Genomic DNA, 27186 nt, shown 5'->3' with positions numbered 1-27186 from the left:
TTGTCTAGATTTTTTTCTCTGATTTTCTCCAAGTCAGTGTATATTCAGGATGCGGCCATACAAATACAGGAATAAATAATGCTTATATCATCTTAATTTAAAGTCTTCTTAAGGTGCCTTAATTGTACCTATGATTAGTTATGCATTTATTGTTGGTTTATTACTTTTTAAATTAGCTGACATCATGACTCTGAATAGACCATTTAGTTTCCGGTACAACTAATTTAATTGGATTGGGCCTATGCATAGAATTTGGGAATGGTTCTGACCGAATAATAAATAACTTTACTATATTCTCTTTATGTATGAAATGTTCTTTTAAATTATATATTTCTTGAGCGTATTTACATTTGGACAACACTCACATTAGTTGTGGAGTAAAATGAATATGTAAAACTTACTAATTTTTCTTTAAATTAATTTTAAATGGTCTTGGTTTCTGATTGACCTCACGGTGATAATGTCTTCTATTTGAAATTCAACATGGGGAGTATGATATGAGTGATAATGTCCATTTGAATATTTTCATATAAGTATATATTATTCTGTGTGTGTTTTTTAGAGGTACCAATCTTGGGAAAAAGAAGCAACACATTTGTCATATACCAGGATGTGGTAAAGTCTATGGGAAGACCTCACATCTGAGAGCTCATCTGCGTTGGCATTCTGGGGAGCGCCCTTTTATTTGTAACTGGATGTTCTGTGGTAAAAGATTTACTCGAAGTGATGAATTACAGAGGCACAGAAGAACACATACAGGTTACTAATATTTACTTTTAACAGACAAAAGTTAATTGTAAGGCTACATACTACCTTGAATTTTTTTTTTTAAGCATACCTTACTGAACTGAATCTTTTAAAATAAGACCAATTACATCAAATTTCTATCTTCAGTAACACCAATGTCAAAACACTAATTCCAAACAAGCCAGTATGGCTTATCTTACAAAATAATGTTTTATTTTATGCAAACTTTGGTTAGCTTTTGTTTTCATATTATTCAGTGTCTTAAGCCACATTTATCTCATCATTGTTAATTACGTTAATGTTTTAAATTAGTTGTGTGCTTTTACTCTTGATCATTATCTTCTTCCTCCTCCTTAACACTGTAATAAAGAATAATTCCTTTTCCTCTGATAAATTCAGGCATTTCACCCTTTCTCTTGTTTTAATATGTGTGAGGTAAGCAAACGATATTTCACTGAGGAATAACCAAGGCATTGTTGATGTGAAGTCTCTTTCATTTAATTGTTTTAACACATAGTGTCGTGTGGTTGTTACATGAAATGGACCTAGGAATGACCCAAATTGAATTCTAACTTAATATAACATATACAGATAGTTTTCTTCTACTGCCATGTAATGATCAAGGTGTTCATCAGTCTGTGCTCAATACTGAAGAATTGAAAAATATATAATGCATTTACAAAGTTTAGAGAGCTTAGAAGAAAGAACTATGGTGAAATGGTGGACAGTATGGATTTTGAAGTCTCTTAGATCTAAATATATAAAATAACCCATGAAGTATGTAGTATTATGTTACATGCTCTACTTGTTTTAATTTCTGTCTCATCAGGTAGGTAGACAGATGAGCTTAACCTGTTTGAAACTGCAACGGACAATATAAGAAAGTAGATAAAGTGTGCTTGGAGGCAGAGATCATTATTGCTGGGATAGTAAGGTATTTTTGAGCATTGGGCTGGGGTAGACCTTAAGATGGCCCTATAATAGAATTTTCCTCAGTGGAATTTGATCAGCAGGATATAAAAAGAAATAATGTAAAAGGGAAAAAAGCTCTATGATCAAATAAGTGTAGGAAACACTGTGTTAAAGAGGGTTACTTATACAAGTACCGTCAAGGAATGCCTCTTAGGACCTTTAATAGAATGTTAATGAGCACTGTACTTCTCCAAGTCAGGGGAGGTAGTGGCAACCTCTCATTGTGCCATTTTGCCATGGAGTATGTCTCAGGACTAATGTTCCAAGAGAAGCTTTGGGAAATACCTTCCCAGAAGAACAGAATATTATATGAATAGAAGAAGTGAGAGATCATTTGTCACGAGTGAAGATGAGATTTTATTTAACACATTTCTGTTACGTAGGATTGAACCACATTATAGAAGTCATTGGAAGTTAGGTAATGGAGAGTCTAAACTGTTTAGCTATCTGCAGGTTACTCTTGCATTCCCATACCACTTAGTACAGTGGTGAAGTTTTGTACTGTAATAAAATTTGGTATTTAAGGAAGATTTGTCTGGCATTGATTTGTTGGATTGGAAAGGGAGAGACTAGCGTGCCATTGTAATAACATAGTTCAGGCATGAGGTCTGATGAGGACCTACTGAGAGGAGAGGTGCTGGAACAAGAGATAGGTAAGAAAGACATTTTGAAGAAAATAAATTAAGAAAATACTGGATTTGTTGATTGATTGAGTTCTCCCTAGATTCCTTGTAGGTTGGCCTTTTGCCTTATCTTCTACTAATTGTCTTACATAGTAGGTCTTCAAAATAATAGAAGTTCTGTCTGTCTTTTGTGTTTAAAAAAAGTATTTTATTTATGCCGGGAAATAAATTTAGGCATCATGGAGTCTTATTAATTTTTAACATCATGATGTATTAGGCTTGCTCTTGATTATTCCAGCTGAAATCAGGTCAGCTGGCCATCTCCATTATTCTTGGGACTACTCAGTCTTTATTAGACTTCAAGCTTGTGTCTTGGCTTTAATCTAGAAGTACTCTGTGTAGTTACTTGAATTCGCATTTAAGAGTTGAAGGTTGAGTATCAGGGATCTGACATGTTAATAATACCTTAAATATAGCTTAAAACAGTGTATTTTTCTTTAGAGAAGTATGCTACAGATAGTCATTTTTAAGCTGGTATCTTGTAACAGATGTTTCAAAACTATTAGCATAGTTGAGGTATTAAATTCTTATCTGAATATCAGTGTATAATTTAATAAGTTTGAAGATTGCTTTTCATCCAGAAATAAAGGTGACAGATTTATTTTGAGGGAAAATATTCTATGAGAGAAATCTTGCAGGGACAGCTCATGAAACTAATATAGTTCTAATTGAACTCTGCTCCCTGTCCCTAACTGTCAGTGTTGGCTTATTTTCTTTCTCAGGGAATGATGAGTCTATTAATGTTAAATTTAAAAGACTAAGTAACTTAATTTCTTCAACAGGTGAGAAGAAATTTGTTTGTCCAGAATGTTCAAAACGCTTTATGAGAAGTGATCACCTTGCCAAACATATTAAAACACATCAGAATAAAAAAGGTATTCATTCTAGCAGTACAGTGCTGGCATCTGTGGAAGCTGCACGAGATGATACTTTGATTACTGCAGGAGGAACAACACTTATCCTTGCAAATATTCAACAAGGTTCTGTTTCAGGGATAGGAACTGTTAATACTTCCACCACCAGCAATCAAGATATCCTTACCAACACTGAAATACCTTTACAGCTTGTCACAGTTTCTGGAAATGAGACAATGGAGTAAATATTACACAAATACTTATTCATTGTGGTTATTTTTATACAGTAGTGAGAAGAACATTGTTCCTAAGTTCTTAGATATCTTTTTATTGATGTGCAAAAATTTTTGGATTGACAGTAACTTGGTTATACATGACACTGAAATGCCTTACTTTGTATGATATTCCATAGTATATTAAAAATGGTAAAATTGCATGGGTTTTGTAGGTACTTTTGGAATCTAGAAGAAATGAAATTTTACCAAGTTATATAAAGAGAAAATTGAATTTAACAATGCGAATGGTAGTCTAACCAAATGCATCAATCCTGTGTGGTTTAGTGTAAAAATGAGAACATGTTGGTATTTATCTATTGTAAGATAAAAAAAAAAGTTGGTGGGTGAAAGAAATCATGTTATGATAAAAAAAATTTTTGTAATTTTCTTGATGACTGGAATTTTTATTATGCATAACTGACAAATCAAGTTTCCAAGCAAATGTTACATAGTGTAGGCTTTACTTAGCTTATCAATTTGTCATTTTGAAGCTAATTATTTTAATTAGGTTAACTATGTACAATATTTTAAGCATTACTCTTGTAAGATTTTGAAAACTACATTTTAACATGGAACTCTAGGGATAGTCACCTTTTAAATCCTGTTGAAAAGCCATGTTTAAGATTTAATTTGCCAAAATAATGTCTTGTTAATATTCTTTCAATAACGAAGTTGGGCAATATAACCAATGTTTAAAAAAGTTTAAAATGTATAGGTTGAGGCATTTGGGTGGTAAGAAAATGTTATAGTGAATTATCCCTTTTCTTGAGTATTGGAGGACCAAAAAAATAAGGTGTTATTGCGTCTTAGCAGTGATTTTTTTTTTTTTGAATCCAATTTTGTTTCCAAAAACCACATGTCTGCCAGGGCCTTAAAAGCCATCATGTAAATTACCAGTAAAGTATAACATATGCAAACATAACAAAATCACTTCCATAGTGACGATACTCCAACCATATGGATATTAGTCATAGAGAACTAGAGGTTTTATGATATTTTTTTAAGTGTTTTTTTTTTTGTTTGTTTTATTTTTGGTCTAGGTAGTCAGTCTGCACTTAAATATCAACCATTTTCCTTTTTTGCTTTTTCCCTTAAAATTTATATGTATCCAGTACATTTAATTGAGAAATGTATGTTTTTTATTATGCTGTATTTTCTTTTTATTTTTTAATTATTGTTTATATTTTCAATTATTAAAAAATGTACAAAATAAAGTTTCATTGCTGGTCTTGTAAGAGCTATACAATTTTCCAAAATGTATACCTATAACTGCAGCAGTTCACTTATTTCAAAAATTTGGGATTCTGTTCATTTGTTATTCTTAAGACCACCTCAAATTTAAAGGCTACCTTATTGTACGTTTAAAGTGTATTATAACAGTGTGGTAGTTAATAAAACACTATTTTTTTTTCTTTTGAGTTTGTTGTATTCCTATGCATTTAAAATAATTGCAGTGGTATGGGGTAAGAAAATCAGTGTGGTTTATTTTTCTTAGCATTTTATTTGCAGATTCTTGATTTCAGATGCTGAGATTATTGTAAACAGGTATATTTACTTAAAAAGGGAAGAGTAGAGGCTCTAGCAGATTACTGTTTTTTTGGCCTAAAAATGAACTTATTAAATAGAACTTTTGAAAAAAATCTTTTAGCCCACATTGATTCATTAGAATTTTATCAATCCATTTTGCAAACCTTGTTTTTCCTTTGTTTGTTTCCTGTTAAAGCAATGCAGGATATTTTGATTTATCAAAAACTTGAGTTTACATGAAGATTCTTGAAAATGATAGCATAAGACAAGCTTTGGTAACCATAGCAAGAGTTATTTGAAAGGGTTATGTTTTTGAATTTATATATGTCTAATCGTAAAGGCAGGGTAAGAGGGAAGGAAAAACTAACAGGATATTAATATGACTATTTTAGATATTTTAAAATAAAAAATCCAGTTACTTTCTACGTGTATACAGTGGGGTTAAAGATTTCCATTGTCTGTTTTCCAGGCCCAATCTGATACTGTCAGTAATATCTTTGAACGCATAGGACAACGCTAGATACACATATAAACACAAAGTTTTTCTCATGTGAGACTTAAGCTTGCGACGTGAAATAGGAAGTATTACTTGGAATCATAGAAATTAATGAATGTACATTTATTTTGACGTTACATGGTTAGAATTTGAATCTTCAAACTCTTGTAAATAATTTCTAGAATTTAAAAAATTATTTAGGTTGTGTGAAGAGGATTATGTGAGGAGGTTGCTCACTTGAGCAAAAACACCTATTAAGTCAGGAGATTAAAAAACTTTTTAGAGTGCGATAGTAGAGCTGTTTTTAATATTGAAAATTTATAGTAAGCTTATAGAGCGTTTTTGATCCATGAGTTTCCAAGCAAATTTTATCAGTTCTTTGAACATGAATGCAGTGAAGAAAGTAAGTAGTCTTAAATATTATTTAAATAAGTTTTTAGATTTTTTTGAGTGCCCACCTGGAATATACCTGTGAATTTTGGATCTTTACCTAACAAAGAAATGAAAGTTAGTGTTCAACCTCAACCAAGGTGATTTTAAATACTTCTTGATTTTTATTGAAAAAATGTTGAATATACTCTGGAAACTTAATATTTGAAGAATTACCCTGAAGTAATTTTTTTCTAGTTATAAAATCTATTAGTGTTGTGTATGGGTATAATATTTCTTAGTGTAAGTATATTCTTCAATAAGGTGTTTTTGGCAATTGCTTTATTTTTGTAAAGGCTAGAGTTAGTGCATATTGAGTATATTTACATACAAATAATTCCTGTTTATCAGAACATGCTCTTCTAGTGGACTAGGTGTCTATATACCTCAATTTAAAGAAAATAATCCTTAAGAAAATTTTATTTTCTGTTGATTGAGACTTAATGCCTTTGAAAAGTAATTAAATTACTTTATTAAATTAAAAGTAATTATTAAATTACTTTAATAAAGTTTTAAAGACATACACCTATTGCAAAAGGTCAGGTGCCCTGTAAGTAACTTTGGGCAAAATAATGAAGATGCTTAAGTTATTTCAGAATAGTGAAAATGCTTAAATAGTAAAAATACATGTACATGTAGTTTGAAGGCATGTCAAACATATTTCATAGAAAATAGTTCTTAGTATTGTTCATCAGAAAATGCTGGGGCCATTTAAAAATGTCCACAGGCCTAGCTTCGTTCTTGACCTAAGTCTACATTTCTGGAGATGGAGAGTACACACACGTGACCCGTGAACGGCGGTGGGTTTGAACTGTGGGGTGTCTGCTTAAACGCAGCTGTTTTTCAGGGGTAAATACTGCAGTGCTGTACAGTCTGGTTGGTTGAGTTCACAGATGTGGCTGAATCAGGCATGGTGAGGGCCGTAAGTTATATGTGGATCAACCCCCATGTTCAGAGGTCAACTGTATGTATTTTTAACAGCTCCTCAAGTGGCTCTGATAAACACTCCTGGGTTAGAATCACTCTCAATAGAGCAAGCATTCCTTTAGTATCTTAATTGTAGTAAGGATCCTATTACTGACTTACTCATGATTCCAAAGTTTTTGTTTTATTAAAATTTATATTGTAGTCAATATTGTTTGAAATGTGGGGTTATTACTAGTAACATTTGGTTTTTAAATATTGTTGGTCATGCTCCCCTACTAGTAGACAATTTGGTTTTCAGTTTTAATTATGTTAAGTAGACAAGAATAGTTTTCAGTGTAAGAACAATTTGTTTTACTAAATAGTATTTTTAAAACTTTTTGCCATGAGTGAGCAGTAAGTCTTTTGTAGTCTGATAATCAGCACAGAACAAAATTGGTCGATATCTTGGGAACAAGATTTGATACTTTAGTGAAATCATGTTTTTTATTTAGTGTTGGAGACACAAAGATAATACTGACTTGGCCCCTTGTTCAGGCAGATTTGTATTATAATCAGATACATTGTAAATACATGCTAGTGGCAGATAAAAAGCGCTCTAGAAACTTAAAAGAGGGAGAATTCTGCATGGAGAAGTTGGGAAATTCAGGCAGAAGAAATGGCTCTAGCAAAGGAACAGTACGATTTTGCTATGGATGATAGGGGAAATTGTGAGAAATGGAGTGGGGACGTTTTGGAGGAGGGGCTGTCAAATTGAAAAGGAGATCAGGTTTTAATCTTTACCAGTGGTTCCTAATCTTTTTGGGATCATAGGTCTTAGAAAATGCACATTTAATTCATTGTAGTCTAATGTTAAAACTGTTCAAACACTACATGGGGATTCATTTGAGCAAAGGCCTGAACTTTGGAAAATAGCCACATTAAAGGAACTGGTGGAGAAAGAGGAGTCCTCAAGGAGGCTGACATAGAAACTGAGTGTCAAGATGGTGATGAACATCAAATGCAGTAGAGAGGTCAAGTTAGATGAAAAGAGAAAAGATTTTGGCAATAAGGAGTTGCCAACTGATCTTCGTTAGCAGTCGATGGGTCAAAAACTGAGGACACAGGGAAGAGGCTATGGAGACAGGAAGCATAGGATATTCTAAATTAAGTGGTGAAGAGAAGAAAGATGGGCAGATGTGTGGCTCAGTCAGGATTAAGAAAATTGTTGGAAAAATTTCTGATTATATAAGTGATACTTATATTGATAAATATTGAGAAAATAAGAGTATGAAGGAATTTAAATAACCTCTGAGCTACTCAGAGATAACTATTATTTCCTTCGAAAATGCATATCAAAGTTGGAGTTGAAAGTTAGAAAAAGCTGCATGATTTGCTGTCATGGGACATGATTTATATCGGTTTTTTAAATTATATATTTAAGATACATGATGTGCTGAAAAAGGAGTCTATTGCCTTTAGCCTTCCTATCCCCACCCCCCCAGCTTTTTAACAGCCTTGCTTCTCTCCTAAGTCCATATTAAGCTACATACTATATGGTGTGATATTGGGTAGGTTTCTTATCTTCTTAAAACCTAATTTTCATCATCCATAAAAAGGGGATAACTAACAATAGTATCCCTCATAGGATTGTTGCGAGGATTAAAATGTAAGCATTTAGCATAGTTCCTGGCTTACAGTAGGGACTCAATAAATGATATCTTCCCCTATCCCCCACACGATTATTAACTCTGGAGATTTCACTTTTCCGTATTGAAGGGACCAGTGTTTTAGGGTGTCCATTGTTTAAATACGGTTCATGCATTGATTTTCAACTTAAGAATGAGGGGGAGTTTTCAAAGCAGAAATCTGAAAAGAGAGCTATAGAATCTAAATTGGTAGTGGACAATGTGTCTGAAGTGACTGCTTCATCAGAAAGGATGGAGTAAGAAGAAAAGAAGGAAACACAGAAATTACACCCTGATAGAAAATTCTAGTTTAACATTTCTAGGAACCAGCCAAAGAATCTTTAGGTTCATTTTGATTGAAAGGTAACATTTACAGTTTAGTGGTCCCAACCTTAAAATTGGAAGAGGTCATCAAAGAAATGCAGCTTATTTCTCCAAAAAAAGTCTAAGCCTCCAATTAATAGGCAACAGTGAAATAACAAGAAATGTTAGGGTAGATAACTTTTAGGATACCTGCCCAACTTATGTCCCATTTTCTGAATATTACTTCCTGCCACCTTCAGGGGCGAGCTGTTTAGATGATTGGACAAGGAGCGGACATCTGGTCAAATTTGAGCCAATTAGATGATTTCTCCCAGGAGTTCGGAGTCGGAAAATGATGTCTTGGGAAGTTGCATTTGGAACCTGCATGTGAAGCAGAAAGAATAAATCAAAGATGAGAGACCATACAATCCCAGAAGAAAAAGATGAAGAGAACGGCAGCCTTGATTCCTGATAACTTTGGTTGTTGTTCCAATGTTTTGTGCCCGTGCATTTCCTGTTCCTGGATTCCGTGAGATACCCTCAAAACCTTCCAGAGACTCCCCCACTTCTATCTCCAGGTTTTTCTTAAGTTTGAGAGGCTGTTACTTGCTACCAAATAGTGCCAACTAAAACATCTTGAGATACAATTCCTTCTTGAATAAAATACACTGGTTGAAACGGTTGATGACTTGGTGCTGTAGAAAATACCAACGAAAAGTCATGGTTAGTGCCAGATCAGTTAGGTTTAGATGAGGGAAAACTCAGTGTAGAGCTTGAATGAGTCAGAAAGGGTGAGCTTTGAAGGGCCAATAAGATGTGCCCAGGAGAACTGATTAAAAGGCTTAGAAGTCCATCTACAGTCTGAGGATACTTATCAGAGGGCTGTGTCTATGTTTGTGTCTGTGTTTGTGGTCTTATGGAGCACTGACTTTTTGCCAGCATTAGCTTTATGGTTAGTATCTCCCACCACATGGTCTTTATATTTTCATGATGTCTTCAGACTCAGGTGCAGTTTGGTTCACTTTTAATTGTGTGTACCCAATTACTTAGCTTCCTCCCATCCAGATCCTTTAAAAATTCTTAGTTAATTGCATCTTTCCCATTTTTACTGTTGGTAACTTTGTGTGGCTTTTTCATCTTGAATCATTTAGTAAAGGTGAAAACTTTCACAGTATAACATAGTGCATAGATTTTGGACTTGGGCACACGTGGGTTTATGTCCTGGCTCTGCTGCTTACTAGCTGTGTGACCATGGATTCTACCTTTCCACCCTGGGCCTCAGTTTTTAAAAATGTAAAATGGGGGTAATAGCAGCATCATCTTCATAAGGATGATGGAGGAGATGAAATAAGTTAGTGCATGTAAACCACTTCCCACAGTGCCTGGCACATAGTTAAGTATTAGTAAATGTTAGCCTTAGAGAAATCAATAATCTTCCTACACTTGGAAATAATTATCCCCATCTTGTATTAATGTGTTCATTCACTTAGATCCACCTAGTTTTCTGTCGGCAGACATTAACAAAATTGCTAGTATTTGTGCCTTTTTGATGAAGTATTTCAAGTATATAGAAAAAATATAGAAAACAGTATAACAAATACCTGTGTATCCACCATCCAGCTTTTACAGTCTTAATCATTTTACACATATTTGCTTGTTTCTTTTAAAGAACACGGTTATAGCTATAGTTGAAATCTATATAGTCCTGTCTCATTCCATTTCTCTCCTTTCACCCACAGGGGTAACTGCTGGTCTGGATTTGATGTTTATCAGAATGATACCATGAATGGTTTTAAATGCTTACTATATGTGTGCATATATAGGGTTGTTTTCATGTTTTTGAAACTTTATATAAATGGTATCATACTGTACATAATCTTTGGGCACTTGTTTTTGCACTCATGTTTTTGAGATGTATCCATGTTAACACATGTTCCTCTAAACTTCATTTTAAATGCTGTAGTTCTTTGAGTATATCACAGTTTATCCATTTTCTTGTTGATGCACATTTCAGTTATTTCCAATTTTTGTCTATTATAAACAATGCTGCAATGAAATACTTGACATGTTTCCTTGTGCATGTGTGTGAGTGTTTCTCTGAGGTATGTATCTAGAATTTCAGTCACTGGTCAATAAGATATTCTTATCTTCAAATTTACCAGATATTGCCAAATTGATCTCCACGGTGTATGTGCCAAATTCCACTCCTAGTAACAGTACATAGGAGTTCACATTTTCCCACACTCTCCCCAAATCCTTGGACTTGGCAGATATTTCTTTCCAATGAAAAAAACAATGCAATTTTATTTTGGAGTCTGACAAAGTGCTTTAAAATCCATCTGGGAGAAAAACAAGCAGGTGTAAAAAGTTAAAAAGGAATCAGAAAAACAAAGCCATGTATATATAAAGATATTGATACCAGTAGGCATAACCAAACATAATGTTAACTATAGCAGAAACAATGCATGTTTTTCTTACTGGTTCCACCATTTAACTCTCATTCAAGAGTTATATAAGAAAATATACTGTTTCTTCACACAGTATACAACCCTCTTGGATTGAATATTGGAAAGAAGGCTCAGGCCTAGCTAGCTGTTTTCCATGATGTTCACTTCTCCCAGGTGCTGGGAGTGTAGTCTCCTGCGCTGTGGCCTCTTGCCCTGTTTTCTCCAATTCTTCCCCCTCCATCTCCACCCATATTCCAACTCAAGTAGTCATAGATCAGCCCATCAGCTGCAGAAGCCCACTTCAAACCGGGGAAATCCTTTCTTGCAGAGACCCCAGTGTTGCCACTTAAATATATATATATATATAATATTTTATATATATAAAATATATTTTATATATACATTATATATATATATCTCCATCCCTACATGAATGATATGAAATAATTCATGATTTTGATTCTGATTTCTCTGTATTCTGGTGAGGTCGAGCATATTTTTGTTACGTTTGTAACCCATGTTTCCTCTGAAAGGAATTATCTATTTGAATTCTTTGCCCATTTGCTCTTATGGTTATTTTAATTTTGAATTGATTTTTAAGCATTCTTAATAATAATATTCCAGATACATATTATTTTAGATATATATGGGCAGATAATATCTTTTCCTAGTCTGGCTTATCTTTTAACTTTGTTTATGGTGTTTTGTATGTGTGGTAGTGTTCTACAAAAGTTTTATTGAATCTATGTGTTGTAGCTTTTCTGTCTCAAATTCTCTGCTGTCATAAAAGTATTTTTCTCTAAAAATTTTCTTATTTTGTCTTTCAGTTTGGCTTATTAATCTACTTTGAAATGATTTTTGTTTATGGTGTGAAGTTCCTAATACTTTCCATGTGGATTACCAGTTGTCTCAGCACAGCTTATTGAATGGCCCAACTTTTCCCCACTAATTGTAATGCTACCTCTCATTTATCAAGTTTCCATTTGCATCTGGGTCTATTCCTTGATTTCTTTCTGCCTTTCCTGTGCTGAGACCATACAATCAATACCATGGGTTTCACTTTTTTTTTTTTAATTGGAGTATAATCGCTTTACAATGTTGTGTTTCTGCTGTAGAACAAAGTGAATCAGCTATATGTATACATATATGCCCCCACCTTGAGCTTCCCTCCCACCCCACACCCCGCCCAATCCCAGCCCTCTAGGTCATCACAGAGCACAGAGCTGAGCTCCCTGTGCTATACAGCAGCTTCCCACTAGCTAGCTATTTTACACATAGTAGTGTATATATGTCAGTGCTACTCTCAACTCGTCCCACCCTCCCCTTCCCCCTGTGTCCACAGCATGGCTTTCACATCTTGATGTCTGGTAGGGCAGGTCTCCTCCGCACCCCCCTTACCTGTCCTTCAAAATAGTTCTGACTGTTCCTATCCACGGACCTTCTTTATCTTCACTTATTCAAGTCTACTTTAATGTCCTTTTTATAAGTTATTGTTATCTCTTTGAAAGGTCTTAACACATCTTATTTTTACATTTATTCCTATGTAATTTTTTTTTTTCTGGGGAATAGGCTTTTTTTAAGTTAATGTGTAAATTGATCAGTGTTGGTCTTTATAAGTGCAATTGATTTTTATAAATCGATTTTGTCTATTCTACATAATTCTTTTGCTAGTTCTAATAGTTTGCCTATAGATTCTATAAGATTTTCTACGTAGACAGTCAAATGGGCCTCAAATAAGGAAAGGTTTGTCTCTTCATTTCCAATTCTGATACCTTTATTTTTTAAAAAAGTATCTTACTGCATTGGCAGCTTAATATTAACTAGAAGTGGTGGTAACAGACATCTCTGTCCTGTTTCTGACTACCATTTACCTTTCTTTCCCACACGTAACCCTGTTTGATTCTTCTGATACATACTCAGCACTTGGGATAAAAAAATGATCAGGGCTTCCCTGGTGGCGCAGTGGTTGAGAGTCTGCCTGCCAATGCAGGGGACACGGGTTCGGGCCCTGGTCTGGGAGGATCCCACATGCCACGGAGAGGCCGCAATAGTGAGAGGCCCGCGCGCCGCGGTGAGGAGTGGCCCCCGCTTGCCGCAGCTGGAGAGGGCCCTCGCACAGAAACGAAGACCCAACACAGCCAAAAATAAAAACAAATAAATAAATTAAAAAAAAAAAAAAAGATCAATTCATAGTTCCTGTCCTGAAGGATATAGAGAGGATGATGACATTCTGACTACAATTACCTTTCTGACTTAAATAAAAAAATTCTACCTGGTTTCTCTAGTTTCATGTACTCTTTCCATTATAGCAACATATTCCTTCTATTTCAAAGTTAGGGGAAGATTAGCTTTTTTTTTTTTTTTTTTTTTTTTTTAATACACAGGCGCCTCTAAGAGCTACAGCATAAACCTGCTAACTGTCCACAGATGTGACATCTGGAACATCATACACCAAGAATGCAAGAGCCTGATGTGGGCCCTCTGCTTGGCACGGGGTTATATACGTGAGGGCACCTAATAAAGCTTCTATGACATTCAAAGAAAGAACATAGCGGCTGACTTGCGGCTGACTTGCTCAGGCTCTACTGTTGAGCTCAAGGCTTACTTGATAGGCCAAATTTCAGGGTAGGAAAAAAACAAAGTAAGAGAAGTTGCTTATGGTGTCTCTTTCTGGCCAAAGTCTTTTCAAATCTATTCTACTACTGGAGACAGTCAGCCCTGAATTGGAAACTGGAGACTACAAGGCAGCAACATATGCACACAACCAACTTTCTCATCACAGTGGGTGAAGAAGGAAAAAAATAATAATCCCGCCCTGTAAAATCATTGCTCTGATGACAAGGTGGAAGGGGCAGTAGGTGTAAACACCACCCAAAAAGCCCAGGGGCTTGTCGTATCTGGCTCCTCTCTGCTGGCCTGCTTCCTTCTTCAACTGGTAAAAAGATAAAGGGACAGTTTTTGAGAGAGTTTTTGTGTCCCAGAATTTAAGATTGGGACACAGGGAGGAGAGGTTTGGAGAAAGGAAGTGAGCAATTAAGAGCCAAGGATGTGGAGGAATGTGCAGGAGAATCATGGGGCAGGGCTCAGCCTTCAGCCTTGGTGCTGGGCATGCTCTTAACCACCTAGACGGAAAGAACCTCTGAATTTATTCACAGGAGCCAACTTCTTGCTGCTGGTACAGTTTTAACATTATTTGAAGATGGCTCTTGGGATTCTGCCCCAGGGTCTTTGTTCCTGAGGTTCTCCCTCACAACTTGAAAGCTGCTGGGAAGCAAGCTGCAAACTTTCATTCCTCTGGTTTTGCTTTGCAAGGGCAGAGAAAACTGTCCCTTTGCAAACAGTCACAAAACTAGCAGGATCCCAGGGTGGCTACTATCAAGTTGCCAGACAGGCCTCCAGCTGCAGAAGGGCCTTATTCGCGCTTATCACGGATCTCTAAGAATTAGCAGCACCAGGTTGCTAGCTCCTTTGTTTTTGGCCAGGTTTCTTCTGCCTTCATTTCTCTCTTGCCAGATGGACAGGCAGCGAGGGTGAGTGAAGTCAGCTTCTTGAAAGAGTGGTCCACACTCTCTACCTACCTTCCTTTCACTCTTCTCAGTTTCCTGTCAGTTTCTTCTGCCCCATCACTCCACTGACAATGCTCTTGAAAAGTCTTTAATGACCTCCATGTCACTAAACCCTGTGACACAAACATACACATCCTGCTTGACCTCAAGAATGTTCGGGTCAGTTGGCTATTCTCCCCTTCTTGATACAGTCGCTTTCCTTGACATCCACGGTCCTCCTGGGTTTCCTTCTACTTCTCTCCACGTCTCCTCTTCTTTGCTGGCTTTTCTTCTTTTTCTACCTGACACTTAAATGTTGGGTTTTCTCCAGGCTTGATCCTGAGCTGATTTCTCTTCTCACATTACACTCTTACTGGATGACCTCATTCATTCTGGGGATTTCCTTTTACTTCAGACATGGACAACTCCCAAGGGTTCTGTCTCTACTCCTCCTCACTTGAGTTGCAGCTAAGATATTGAACTCTCTGTTAGGCTCCTCTGTTGGCAGTTTTGAAGGTACCTCAAACTTTACGTGTTCATAAAAAACTCAGTTTCTGCGTGTCTTCCCCTAAACTTGGACCTTCAGGATTTATCTGAATGACTAGCATCATCATATGCATCTAGATGCTCATGCCAGAAGAGTGAAGGTTAACCTGGACAGCCCCCTCCTCATCCCCCATATCAGTCCTGTTGATATTCCAGGTGTCTCAAAGGCGTGGCTCTCTCTCCATCTCCTCCGCCAGTATCCTGGCCAACAGCCATCATTTTTGCCTGGATTATGGAAATATCCCCTGGTTTGGGCTCCCCATAACCACGCTTCTTGAACCCCTACTAATCTACTCTCCAAGTAGCAGCCCAGAATGATTTTTTAAAAAATATATCAGTCTCATTAAAAGTCTTTATTGGCACTTCAGATAGCATCCTGAGTCTTTGCCGTGGCCTGGTTGGTCCTCCTCAGATGGGTCTGTACCTCACTTGCTGTGCTCCAGCCACAATCCATCTCTCACTTCCTCGGATACCTCATGTTCCTTCCGGCTTGCCTCTGGGATCGTGTATTCTGTCAGGGATGCATTATGACTTCTGTGGGCTCTAGGCACTTTTGCCTTTAAGGGCTCCTTCATGAATAATAATAATAATAATAAACCATGTATTTTATGACTACATTGGTACCAAGATGAATATAATCCAGGTTGGATTTTTTTCTTTTTCTTTTTTCTATCGAGATTAAAATCACATAACATAACCATTTAAAAATGTCCAGTTCAGTGGCATTTAATATAGTCACAATGTTGTGCAACCACCCCCTCTGTCTAGTTCCAAAACATTACTGCAAAGAGAAACTCTGTACCCATTAAGCAGTTACTCTCCTCCCAGTCTCTGAGAACCACTATTCTGCTTTCTGTCTCCATGGATTTACTTATTCTGGATATTTCATATAAGTGGGATCATACAATACACGGCCTCTTGTATCTGGCTTCTTTCACTTGGCATAATGTCTTGGAGGTTCATCTATGTTGTAGCATGTATCAGTACTTGATTCTTTTTCACAGCTGAATAATATTCCATTGTATGGATTTACCACATTTTGTTTATCCTTTCATCCACTGATGGGCATTTGGGTTGTTAACCTTTTTGCTATTGTGAATAGTGCTGCTGTGAACATTTGTGTGCAAGTATTTATTTGAATGCTTGTTTCAACTTTTGGGGGGTGGTATATACCTAGGAGCATAATTGCTGGGTTCATTATTCTCCTGATTTTAAAAGAAATTGAAAACATTTTCGTGGACCCCTAAACATATTGTGAGCCTAGGCACTACTGTGCCTACTGTGTCTGACATTAATTGCACCCTGAATTCTTTTCCTTCTGTCTGAGATGCTTCTATTGCATCTTTGCTGCACCAGGAGAGGGGCAGCCCCAGCTTGTGAAATGCCTTGTAGAGCAGATGGGGCTCACTGAGTAGGATAGAGAGTGGATTTATTCTCAGCTTCCATTCCAGGGAGAAATGTGAATTGATGGCAATGGTCAGTCTGAGCTCAAAGCAGAGAACTGCTCTGCATGTCTGTATCATCAGCTCACCTTCTGGCTCCCTCAGCTGGAGCCTATCCAGGTCCCCAGCTCCTGGCACCAGGGTCCTCTTGGTTCTCATGCTTTCACCCTATTTCATTACTTCCCCTTGGGGAACCTGACCTTAACAAAAGAAAAATGACCAATCTCTCTAGTCCTGAGGATGGCACTGATGGTGTTAGATAGTAAAATATAACCATGTTATGCTGCCCTAAATATTTTTTTCAAGACCTTGTGCTTTTTGGAAAGTCTCAGGTAAAATTGGAACTTTATGAAGAAAGAAATTCCAAGTATCAATAGAATAATGTATAACAGAGAGTGTGGTGATTTCCCTAGCATTATATCATATATCTCCTCTGGCATTTTTGCAGCAACCTGCTGGCAGCAGAAGGGGGTGGGCAGGGATAGCCCTGTTTTGTTGAAATACGTCTTTCTCTTTTTATGTTAACCTCCAGGTTCTTTGTTTTCCTTCTCTTGACTTCTTTTTCTTACATGTTAGTTCAGCAAAAGACTGAAAGGGGGCTGGTACAGGGTTTTTATCGGAGGGGATGAAATATCTGAATTTACCAGCTTTACCATTTAGAGTTATCTCTTTCCTTCTCACTATTTGTCTGCGTACCAGGTGGTTAAGAGGAAGAGCCTGGACAGATCTCCCATCGTTTCATGTTCTTTGCATCCATACTTCCTTATGCTGACATTTGTAACAAGAGACAATTATAGTCAGGAAAAGTCCCTACCCACTTTTTTTAAGTCAAACCCACAATATTTTCCATTCCCCCTTTTAATTACATTTGCTCTGTGGTTTGGGAAAGCAGACCACATTGCTTGCTGCCTAAATTATTTTCTAACTACCAAATTGCTCCATCCCTGAACACATGCCCAAATCACCTCCTACATGTTTTCAGGCAAGCTGTCTTTTAGGACATTGAATTATATATATCCTTTATTATGATATATAATTACAGCCTCAGTGTCTGTACACCTTTGGTACAAATATATGTTAATGACTTTTTTCCTGTTTCAAAAATCTTAAAGCAGTTCTTAGGCATTAAAAGCTAATGTCAACGGGGTAAATATTGAACAGAAGATTGTGGGCAGGGGGACTCCAGAGAAATCAAAGTTTCTGTAGATTAACCTAATAACTTGACTCTTGCCGTGATACCTCTTAATATATTTTGACAGTTAGCAATTGGTGCATTTCCCTTCCTCCCTTTGAATTATTTTTGTGAAATCAAATGAGCCATCATGGGGCTTCCCTGGTGGCGCAGTGGTTGAGAATCTGCCTGCCAATGCAGGGCACACGGGTTCGAGCCCTGGTCTGGGAAGATCCCACATGCCACGGAGCAACTGGGCCCGTGAGCCACAATTACTGAGCCTGCGCGTCTGGAGCCTGTGCTCCGCAACAAGAGAGGCCGCGATAGTGAGAGGCCCGCGCATCGCGATGAAGAGTGGCCCCCGCTCGCCGCAACTAGAGAAAGCCCTCGCACAGAAACGAAGACCCAACACAGCCAAAAATAAATAAATAAATAAATAAATAAATAAATAAAATTTTAAAAAGAAGGGTCGTCATGAATAATAAGATTATTACGACTAAAGATTACTCCGTAATCTTATTTTATTTTATCACGTCAAAAGTAGCTCCTCTTGGAGATGTTTAAATAGTATTTGTCAGTACTTAGCAAATGTTTCACCATGATGGAAAATTACCTCTGCTTTTGTCAAGAGCTCAAGATGATGATAAACACCACGGTAATACAGAATGGCTAGTGGGTCTGGGAAACCTAAGAACATAGGCCAAGGCTATTATGGATTAAAAAGAAAAATGCAAACAGGAGAAAGAGTAAAAAAGGGCTTTCTGAATCCAAGATACTATGAATTTTCCCAAGACTCCATATTTTATGTGAGAAACTAGATGTAAAAGGACTTTTCTTAGCCTGTTTGGTAATTTTCCTCCCCTCTACTTTACTTTCACATCCTGTGCTGTGATTTATAGGTCTGGTTTTAATTTCAATTTTTGAACATGGGACCTGGGCCCTTAACAGTCTTAATTCTCAATTACAGGATCTATTCTATCTGGTGACCCAGGAATGTGCAGGAAGACGTACGAAGGTACATTGTGAAGCTCACAAATAAAATCTGGACTATTAACTCCGGTGGCAGAAAGAGCTCTAGTCCTTTTGCCCATCGGTACCGGAACCCCGGGTGATGGAGGCACGTGTCGATGGTACAGTGTTCATGATGCACCTAATGAAGATAATAAAGTCAAGCTTCTCAAGGCTTTGCCCGAGTTAATTAGCACTTCCCATTGTCTGATGTTTCATTACCTCCTAAAGTTTGTCATGGAAAGTCTCACAGGAGGTGTTTTATGAATACGTTGTAATTATTGTTTTACGGATTTTAGTGATTTAGACCAGATTCATGACTCACAACCACCTTTGCCATTTTCAGCAATATGGACTCTATATTTTCCAGATTTTGTGCAATGAATATTAATTGTTCCCTCCTTTGAGGAGCACTTAAGAATTTTACCTGGTCCTTTACAACTGAAGGGAAAATGAAAGGAGATTTTGAGATGTACACTCACCTTTACCCCTATTTGAAATCCTGGGAACCGGGAGTTTCCTTTTAGTGCTGGGGGCCGTAGGCGGATGCACAGACTGCTTGAGAGAATAGAAAAGGGCCATGTAAACCAGAGTTGAGGCTCACGGAAGGCTTCCTGGAGCAGTGACAAAAGCTGAAGAGGAAAAAGTTGGACAGATGAGAATGGCAAATTAGGCAGGCAGCTCCATGTATCTATGTGGTTAGCACTGTCTCCTCAGGGCTTAGAATACGACCTCATTGGGCACAGTAGGTCATCAGTAAGTACCTGTTGCATGATTGTAGGGAGGGGCTGCTAATGTATTATCCCTCCAGAATAGCAAGCTTGCATTTAACAGAACCATTGGGAGACACGATCCCTTAACCCTGTGCAAACATTTTGGGCAGCGGCAGACAACTGGGAGGAAGAGCTCAAGCGCAGTTGGTGCCTCAAATTAAAATCTCCTAGGTGGCCGCCTCCTCTGTATTCAGCGTCTGCATCATGTCGTTAACTGGGAATCCTGAAAGAAAAACCAAGGGAGTAAATGCAATGGTGATCGCCTAAGCTTCCTTCATGACTTGGATTTGGGCTCCCATCTGGGCTCACCAAGGATGCCTGCTGCTCTCCAGAGGTGACAGCAATCCTGGGGGACCCCACATGACCACGGGTCCAAAGTGAGCCTCAGCTTCCGCCATCGGCCAGAGAAAAAGCTGTAGAAAAGAGTTCGGGCAAAACTAGAATGAACATTTGCTGGTTATCTTCATCAGGTAAGATACTCTAAGGCCAGACAGGATTTTCTCTGAGCCTCTTGGCGCTGCTCAAAAGAAATAATGAGCTAATTGGCCACTTCTTCCTTGTCAAAATATGATAGAAGCAACCCTGCAAACTAACGTCCTGAAAGTGTCGGGAGAAATAACTTACAGGGCACAGGGATCTCCCTAACGTTGATTCTAGTTGTTGCTGTTGTTTTCCAGTAAATAACATAGCAGAAAAGAGAGAAGATAAAAATGTTTCATTTTTGATTTCTGTTGAATAGGATTCTTGTAAAAGCTTCCTCCGCTGTCCTTCTCTGACCACCCTGATGATAGATCAGTGTCCACAATGTTTCCAGTACAGACTTGGCTCCAGTAGCTCTGTCATTGAAAATAATTTGATAACTGCCGCAATGTTCTTTCCTGGGCTACAGTCCTCTGCCTTCTGTCACCTCCCAAACAAGTCTGAATGTCAGGAGAGTGACTGGGGGACATTGCCCTGGGCGTACCATTGACGTGGAAGGCGACGAGGTCCCTTGTCACCTTCCCCAAAGTGGGAGAAGATTGTGCCACCAGGAAGTGTCAACATGCTCTTGTCCCTCCATGGGTGAAAAAAGGCTTGAAAATGATTTTGATGCAGGGCTCCCACTGCCAAGTATTTGCACCAACCAGAGAAAGGCACTCGGGGCAGATGCAGCCCCTCTAGGACTCAGGGCTTGGCAGGGGGACTTGGCTAGATTTCAGTCCCTACTTGCACTCTCGTCCAGGTTATGTCCTGCATAACGGCGCGTAGTGGCTCTAATCCAATATGCCCCTTAAACAAGGCTGATATGATTCCTGCAAATGGCAGCTGCAGACAGGAAACTTAGGCGGATTGTTCTGGGCACTGTGCCACTCTTCTTTCTCTGTTCCTCTTCTCTCTGCTTCTCTCTCTTCTCTCCACCTGGGTCCTGCTACCTGGCCCCCCAAAGTCAGCACACAATCCAGGTCCCTCCTCTTAGACTTCTAATCTGGTTAATAAATCGATGCTAAGTTGCTAATGGTTAATAATATATTACTCTTCCAGATACAACTTGGATGAATATTTATAGATTGGGTCACAGCATTTACATTTTAGTAGAGACCTGCCAGACCTCAACCCAAAAGGAGAAACTCTATGAAATGGCCTCTAGACTCTGTTTACTTCCAACAGGTCACTTACCCAAGATTTGGGCAGCTGCCACCTTGTGGCCACGACTGCCCCATGAGATTGGAGGGGCCAGTAGGCCTTCTGGAGTTGCTGCCCTCAGATTTCAAGATCACTGTTTTATGTTACTAATCAAATGGCTATAGCTTTAAGCTTCTACACAGTAGGAAAACTTTGAAATTCAACCTGTTTTTGTAAGATTGGAAAGCCACAGAAAACTTAAGTAAGATGTAGAGTTTTGGGAGTTTCTTCTAAAAGATGTAGTGTTATCCATTGCTATTTAGTCCTGGGCTGTGAATTTATTCTAAATCTTTCCTTCAGGCCGGACTTCTTTGGGGTTTTACTTGCTCTGGTCTTCATCCCTAAAAAGAAACCAGCCCCTGTCATGAGTTTGAGAGAGAGTCCCAGGGACAGGCCCCGTTCGCCTCGTGCTAGGCAGGAGTAATATTTTCCTTGGTGTGCTCGGTAACCATGCTGCTAACCGTCACTCCCTCTTTCACTGCTTTCTGTCTAATTAATCCTTCATGTACATAGAAAAAAACTTCTTTAATTAAACATTGCATTTCACTAATCCAGGCTTCTGCTAAAAAATCACATTTTAACAAAACTTTGTATTTCTCAGACTCTTTTTTTTTTTTTTTAATTTATTTATTATGTTTATTTTTGGCTGTGTTGGGTCTTCGTTTCTGTGTGAGGGCTTTCTCCAGTTGCGGCGAGTGGGGGCCACTCTTCATCGCGGTGCGCGGGCCTCTCACTATCGTGGCCTCTCTTGTTGCGGAGCACAGGCTCCAGACGCGCAGGCTCAGTAGTTGTGGCTCACGGGCCTAGTTGCTCCGCGGCATGTGGGATCTTCCCAGACCAGGGCTCGAACCCGTGTCCCCTGCATTGGCAGGCGGATTCTTAACCACTGCGCCACCAGGGAAGCCCCTCTCAGGCTCTTTTAAAAGTCATCTGTATCTTTTTTTTTTTTTGTAATTAGTAAAAATTTATTGTGCACACACCGAAAAGAGAGTTTGAAAACCAGGAGGACTCCAACCAAAACACAAAACGGGGGGAGGGATAAATTGGGAGATTGGGATTGACACATACACACTACCATACACAAAACAGATTAATAAGATCTACTGCACAGCACAGGGAACTCTACTCAGTACTCTGTAATGACACATATGGGAAAAGAACCCAAAAAAAGAGTGGACATATGTATATGTATAACCGATCCGCTCTGCCGCACGCCCAAAACCAACACGACACTGCAAATCAACCACACTCCAATAAAAATTCAGAAACAAACAAACAAAGCTTGGCCCCTTTTCTCTTCTGAGTTGTTAGAGTGTATCTACCATAGAATACAACAGTTTTTGTGCAGCTACTTGGTGTTTTAATCACAATGCAAAAACAACATAGCCAATCTGAACAATCTACATGGATGACAACTCGCTGAAATAACTATCAATTAACAACATAATTGTCACTTATACGTTGCCAACATTAAAGTAGGCAATTGTTACTTCTGTGAGGCTTTTGTGCTTTCTTTTTCTTCTCTTCTCAGGGTGTGGATATAGGGCAGGGGCCTGGGTTGAAAAGTTTAAACTGATGACCAAGTTAATTGTTGTTTTAATCACTGTGTGTGTGTGTTTTTTAAATTAATTAATTTATTTTATTTATTTACTTTTGGCTGCGTTGGGTCTTCGTTGCTGCTCGCGGGCTTTCTCTAGTTGCAGCGAGCGGGGGCTACTCTTGGCTGCGGTGCGTGGGCTTCTCATTGCGGTGGCTTCTCTTGTTGCGGAGCACGGGGTCTAGGTGCGCGGGCTTTAGTAGTTGTGGCTCGCGGGCTCTAGAGCACAGGCTCAGTAGTTGTGGTTCATGGCCTTAGTTGCTCCGCGGCATGTGGGATCTTCCTGGACCAGGGCTCGAACCCGTGTCCCCTGCATTGGCAGGAGGATTCTTAACCACTGCGCCACCTGGGAAGTCCTAATCACTGTGTTTTAATCATGACCTTTCTTATAGGTCGTTGTAAAGTGAAAACAGTGGTGCTAGTCATAAAATTTCACTCCAGGCTTGGTGGGTGAACCTTGCTTTGGTTCTGAAATCTCTACAGCATCAAATGCATTGCCAGGTCTATAGTCCCTTTAATCAGGGGCTATTGCAGACAGAGCATGACATGTGCTATTTTGTTCGATCAAGATCATGGTAAAGAAAACGCATCCTCTGTGTGAAGGCAGAGTCCACTTTTGCTAAAGCAGTTGGAACGAATTTAGCCAGTGTGGTCAGGCTAATGGCCCCGGTGTCGTCCTCTCTATGCTGTGTCAACAAGAGCACCTGGCCACCACAGCCTCTGTGAGTGAGTGGGCACCAATAGAAGGAGGAAGGGCACCAAGAAGATCTAAAGGGCCAGACCCTCCTTATGTGTTGTGTATATCTCTCACTTGGCAGAAGACAGTCCTCCGGGTGGAACCAGGTTGCTGGTCCTGCAGGAACACTTTCAGGAAGAGCTGCTTCAACGTAAGACTCCAGCCTGTGCTTGGGCGCAAATAACTTCATGGTGCAAAATCATGTTCTACTAGCCAAGACCTGGAGCTAGCTAAAATAGGAATTAGGACATAAAGAAACTGGTTGTTTTGCATTGGGTCAATTCATCTGCACGTCAACAGGTGGCACTTCTCCATCTGAAGGCAAAAGTTTGACTTAGAACTTGCAGGAATCAGCCACTCCCTCCTTGAGGGAGGGATGCTACTCTCTCACTTTGTCCTTGAGGGCGTTGCAGTGGCGTGGAGAGAAAACAGCCTTCCAGCTAGACCCCGGGGTTTGGAATATCAGTGCTTTGAGTTATTGCTGCTGTGGTCAGGTTTCTTTCTTGGATCTTTAATTTATTACCTCTAAAATGATGAGAATTTTTCCATTTTGTAGGGCTGTTTAGAGGATTAAGTAGGTTGACAAGTGTAAAGCGTCAAAGGGTGTGTACTGTTGGTGATTACTAGTGGCTTGGTCACTATTAATTTAAAGAAATAGCGACAAAGTCACTTTTACTGACCTAAAAATATTTTAGTTAATGAAGTAGTTTGCTTCTTTGATTTTAATGAAAGCGAATTTAAATTCTTAAAAAAAATGTTAAAAGTCATCAATTAGTGTCTACATTTTTAAACTCACTTTTAAAATCCAATGAGCTGTTACTGTTATTACTATGCATAATAACTTCACTGATCACCAACTCTGAATCAAGCTTTTCTGTGCAGCTGGGTAGGTGCTGTTTCTAAGTGAGCCAGTTTTGCAAACAGACTGTGACATGTACAGGCGGCATTTAATAATAGTATAACACATGTTCTTTGTCTTCCCCTTGTGGTTACATCATTCAAGTGTTTATAGTATAGTCAGCATTCCAAAGAGAGCAAGAACTACTATCCTAACTTAGCAATCATGTCTTACTTGGAGAAGATGGGATTCTGCTTTTTTATGGCCATCGGCTTAGGGTTGGGGGCACACATTGTAGGTGCCAAAAACCAAGGTTTCCGGTTATTTAATATTTTGCATATTTTCCTTCTGTAAATGCTTCCCCTTAAGCCAGCCCATTGTTGTGCTTGTCACTGACTACTTTGGTGATTCTGGACATGTGTAGGCTTCTCCAGCTGTGTGGAGATGCACTTCAACTTGGGGCTCCTCCCTTCGAAGGTTACGTTTGCTGCACGGAAGAACAGTTGCCTCTGCTGATAGGGAACGTCTCATTGCACCCCTTTTCCACACCATCTGTCAGACCTGGACCCATTCCAAACACTACGGCTTTGTTGGCAGAATGGTCTTCCTGCTACAGAAGTTTTGTAATCTGCTAATTGATGGGGTAAGGAAAATTTATATTTGGGTTACAGCTGAAAAGTTGGATGTTTCTTTGATGGGGCTTTAAATACTGACATATGCTGCACTGGTTTTTGATTTTAGGCATCCTCGTTTGTGCATGAGCACACACTCTCCCCTGTGTTCTCTGCCTCATTGAGAATATGGCATCCTTTGGAGAAGAACACCAGTATGATCTACCAGGGAATTATCCTCTACTTAGTTTACTCATTAAGCAATGATTTTAGTATTATTATCCCTTTGTAGTATGAGACAGATGGCAAAGAAGGAGTTTGCTTTACTGCACAAGATGCAGTGTTGGACATGGCAAATCTCCCTGAATGGTTAATATCTGCAGTATTCATTCTTTCTAATAAGCATCTTGGCTTTTGTACAGGCCCTGGTTCTACACTCAGCTCTTTTTTTTTTTTTTTAAATTTAAGTTTTCTTTAAAATTACAATTTAAGTGTCTCTTTTTTTTTTAACATTTTTATTGTAGTATAATTGCTTTACAATGGTGTGTTAGTTTTTGCTGTATAGCAAAGTGGATCAGCTATATGTATACATATATCCCCATATCCCCTCCCTCTTGCGTCTCCCTCCCACCCTCCCTATCCCACCCCTCTAGGTGGTCACAAAGCTCTGAGCTGATCTCCCTGTGCTATGCAGCTGCTTCCCACTAGCTATCTATTCCACATTTGGTAGTGTATATATGTCCATGCCACTCTCTCACTTCATCCCAGCTTACCCTTCCCACTCCCCGTATCCTCAAGTCCATTCTCTACATCTGCATCTTTATTCCTGTCCTGCCCCTAGGTTCTTCAGACCTTTTTTTTTTTTTTTTTAGGTTTCATATATATGTGTTAGCATACGGTAGTTGTTTTTCTCTTTCAGACTTACTTCACTCTGTATGACAGACTCTAGGTCCATCCACCTCACTACAAATAACTCAATTTCGTTTCTTTTTATGACTGAGTATTCCATTGTATATATGTACCACAACTTCTATATCCATTCATCTGTCAATGGACACTTAGGTTGCTTCCATGTCCCGGCTATTGTGAATAGTGCTGCCATGAACATTGTGGTACATGACTCTTTTTGAATTATGGTTTTCTCAGGGTATATGCCCAGTACTGGGATTGCTGGGTCATATGGTAGTTCTATTTTTAGTTTTTTAAGGAACCTCCATACTGTTCTCCATAGTGGCTGTATCAATTTACATTCCCACCAACAGTGCAAGAGGGTTCCCTTTTCTCCACACCTTCTCCAGCATTTATTGTTTGTAGATTTTTTGATGATGGCCATTCTGACCAGTGTGAGATGATACCTCGCTGCAGCTTTGACCTGCATTTCTCTAATAATTAATGATGTTGAGCATCCTTTCGTGTGTTTGTTGGCAATCTGTATATCTTCTTTGGAGAAATGTCTATTTAGGTCCTCTGCCCATTTTTGGATTGGGTTGTTTGTTTTTTTTGACACTGAGCTGCATGAGCTGCTTGTATATTTTGGAGATGAATCCTTTGTCAGTTGCTTCATTTGCAAATATTTTCTCCCATTCTGAGGGTTGTCTTTTCATCTTGTTTATGGTTTCCTTTGGTGTGCAAAAGCTTTGAAGTTTCATTAGGTCCCATTTGTTTATTTTTGTTTTTATTTCCATTTCTCTAGGAGGTGGGTCAAAAAGGATCTTGCTGTGATTTATGTCATAGAGTGTTCTGCCTATGTTTTCCTCTAAGAGTTTGATAGTGTCTGGCCTTACATTTAGGTCTTTAATCCATTTTGAGTTTATTTTTGTGTATGATGTTAGGAAGTGTTCTAATTTCATTCTTTCACATGTAGCTGTCCAGTTTTCCCAGCACCACTTATTGAAGAGGCTGTCCTTCTTCGTCTCTTGTAATAGTCTTTATT

The 27186-nt window shown here is 38.6% G+C and overlaps 1 protein-coding gene and 1 long non-coding RNA gene across 5 annotated transcripts in view; both read left to right on the top strand.

The window, feature by feature from the left end:
• The window catches only part of SP3 (Sp3 transcription factor), a 68469-nt gene extending 58910 nt beyond the window's left edge, over positions 1-9559 (top strand). For 3 of the 4 annotated variants that reach the window (XM_082465372.1, XM_082465371.1, XM_082465370.1), the window contains exons 6-7: positions 563-759; positions 3185-4943. In XM_082465372.1, the coding sequence (XP_082321498.1) occupies positions 563-759; positions 3185-3501 (514 nt within the window). In that variant the 3' untranslated portion in view covers positions 3502-4943. Of the gene's footprint in view, positions 1-562; positions 760-3184; positions 4944-9137 lie in introns of those variants that run through there. The other variant, XM_082465373.1, reaches the window with a different exon arrangement.
• Positions 1-27186, top strand: part of LOC309662593 — a 162844-nt gene that overhangs the window by 98149 nt on the left and 37509 nt on the right. The gene's annotated exons all lie outside the window — the stretch shown is intronic.

This window comes from Balaenoptera physalus (assembly GCF_965194825.1).
Source record: "Balaenoptera physalus genome assembly, chromosome: 6".
Lineage (NCBI taxonomy): Eukaryota > Metazoa > Chordata > Mammalia > Artiodactyla > Balaenopteridae > Balaenoptera > Balaenoptera physalus.
The sequence above is the reverse complement of the archived record's forward strand: the minus strand, read 5'-3'. Positions and strand labels throughout refer to the sequence as shown.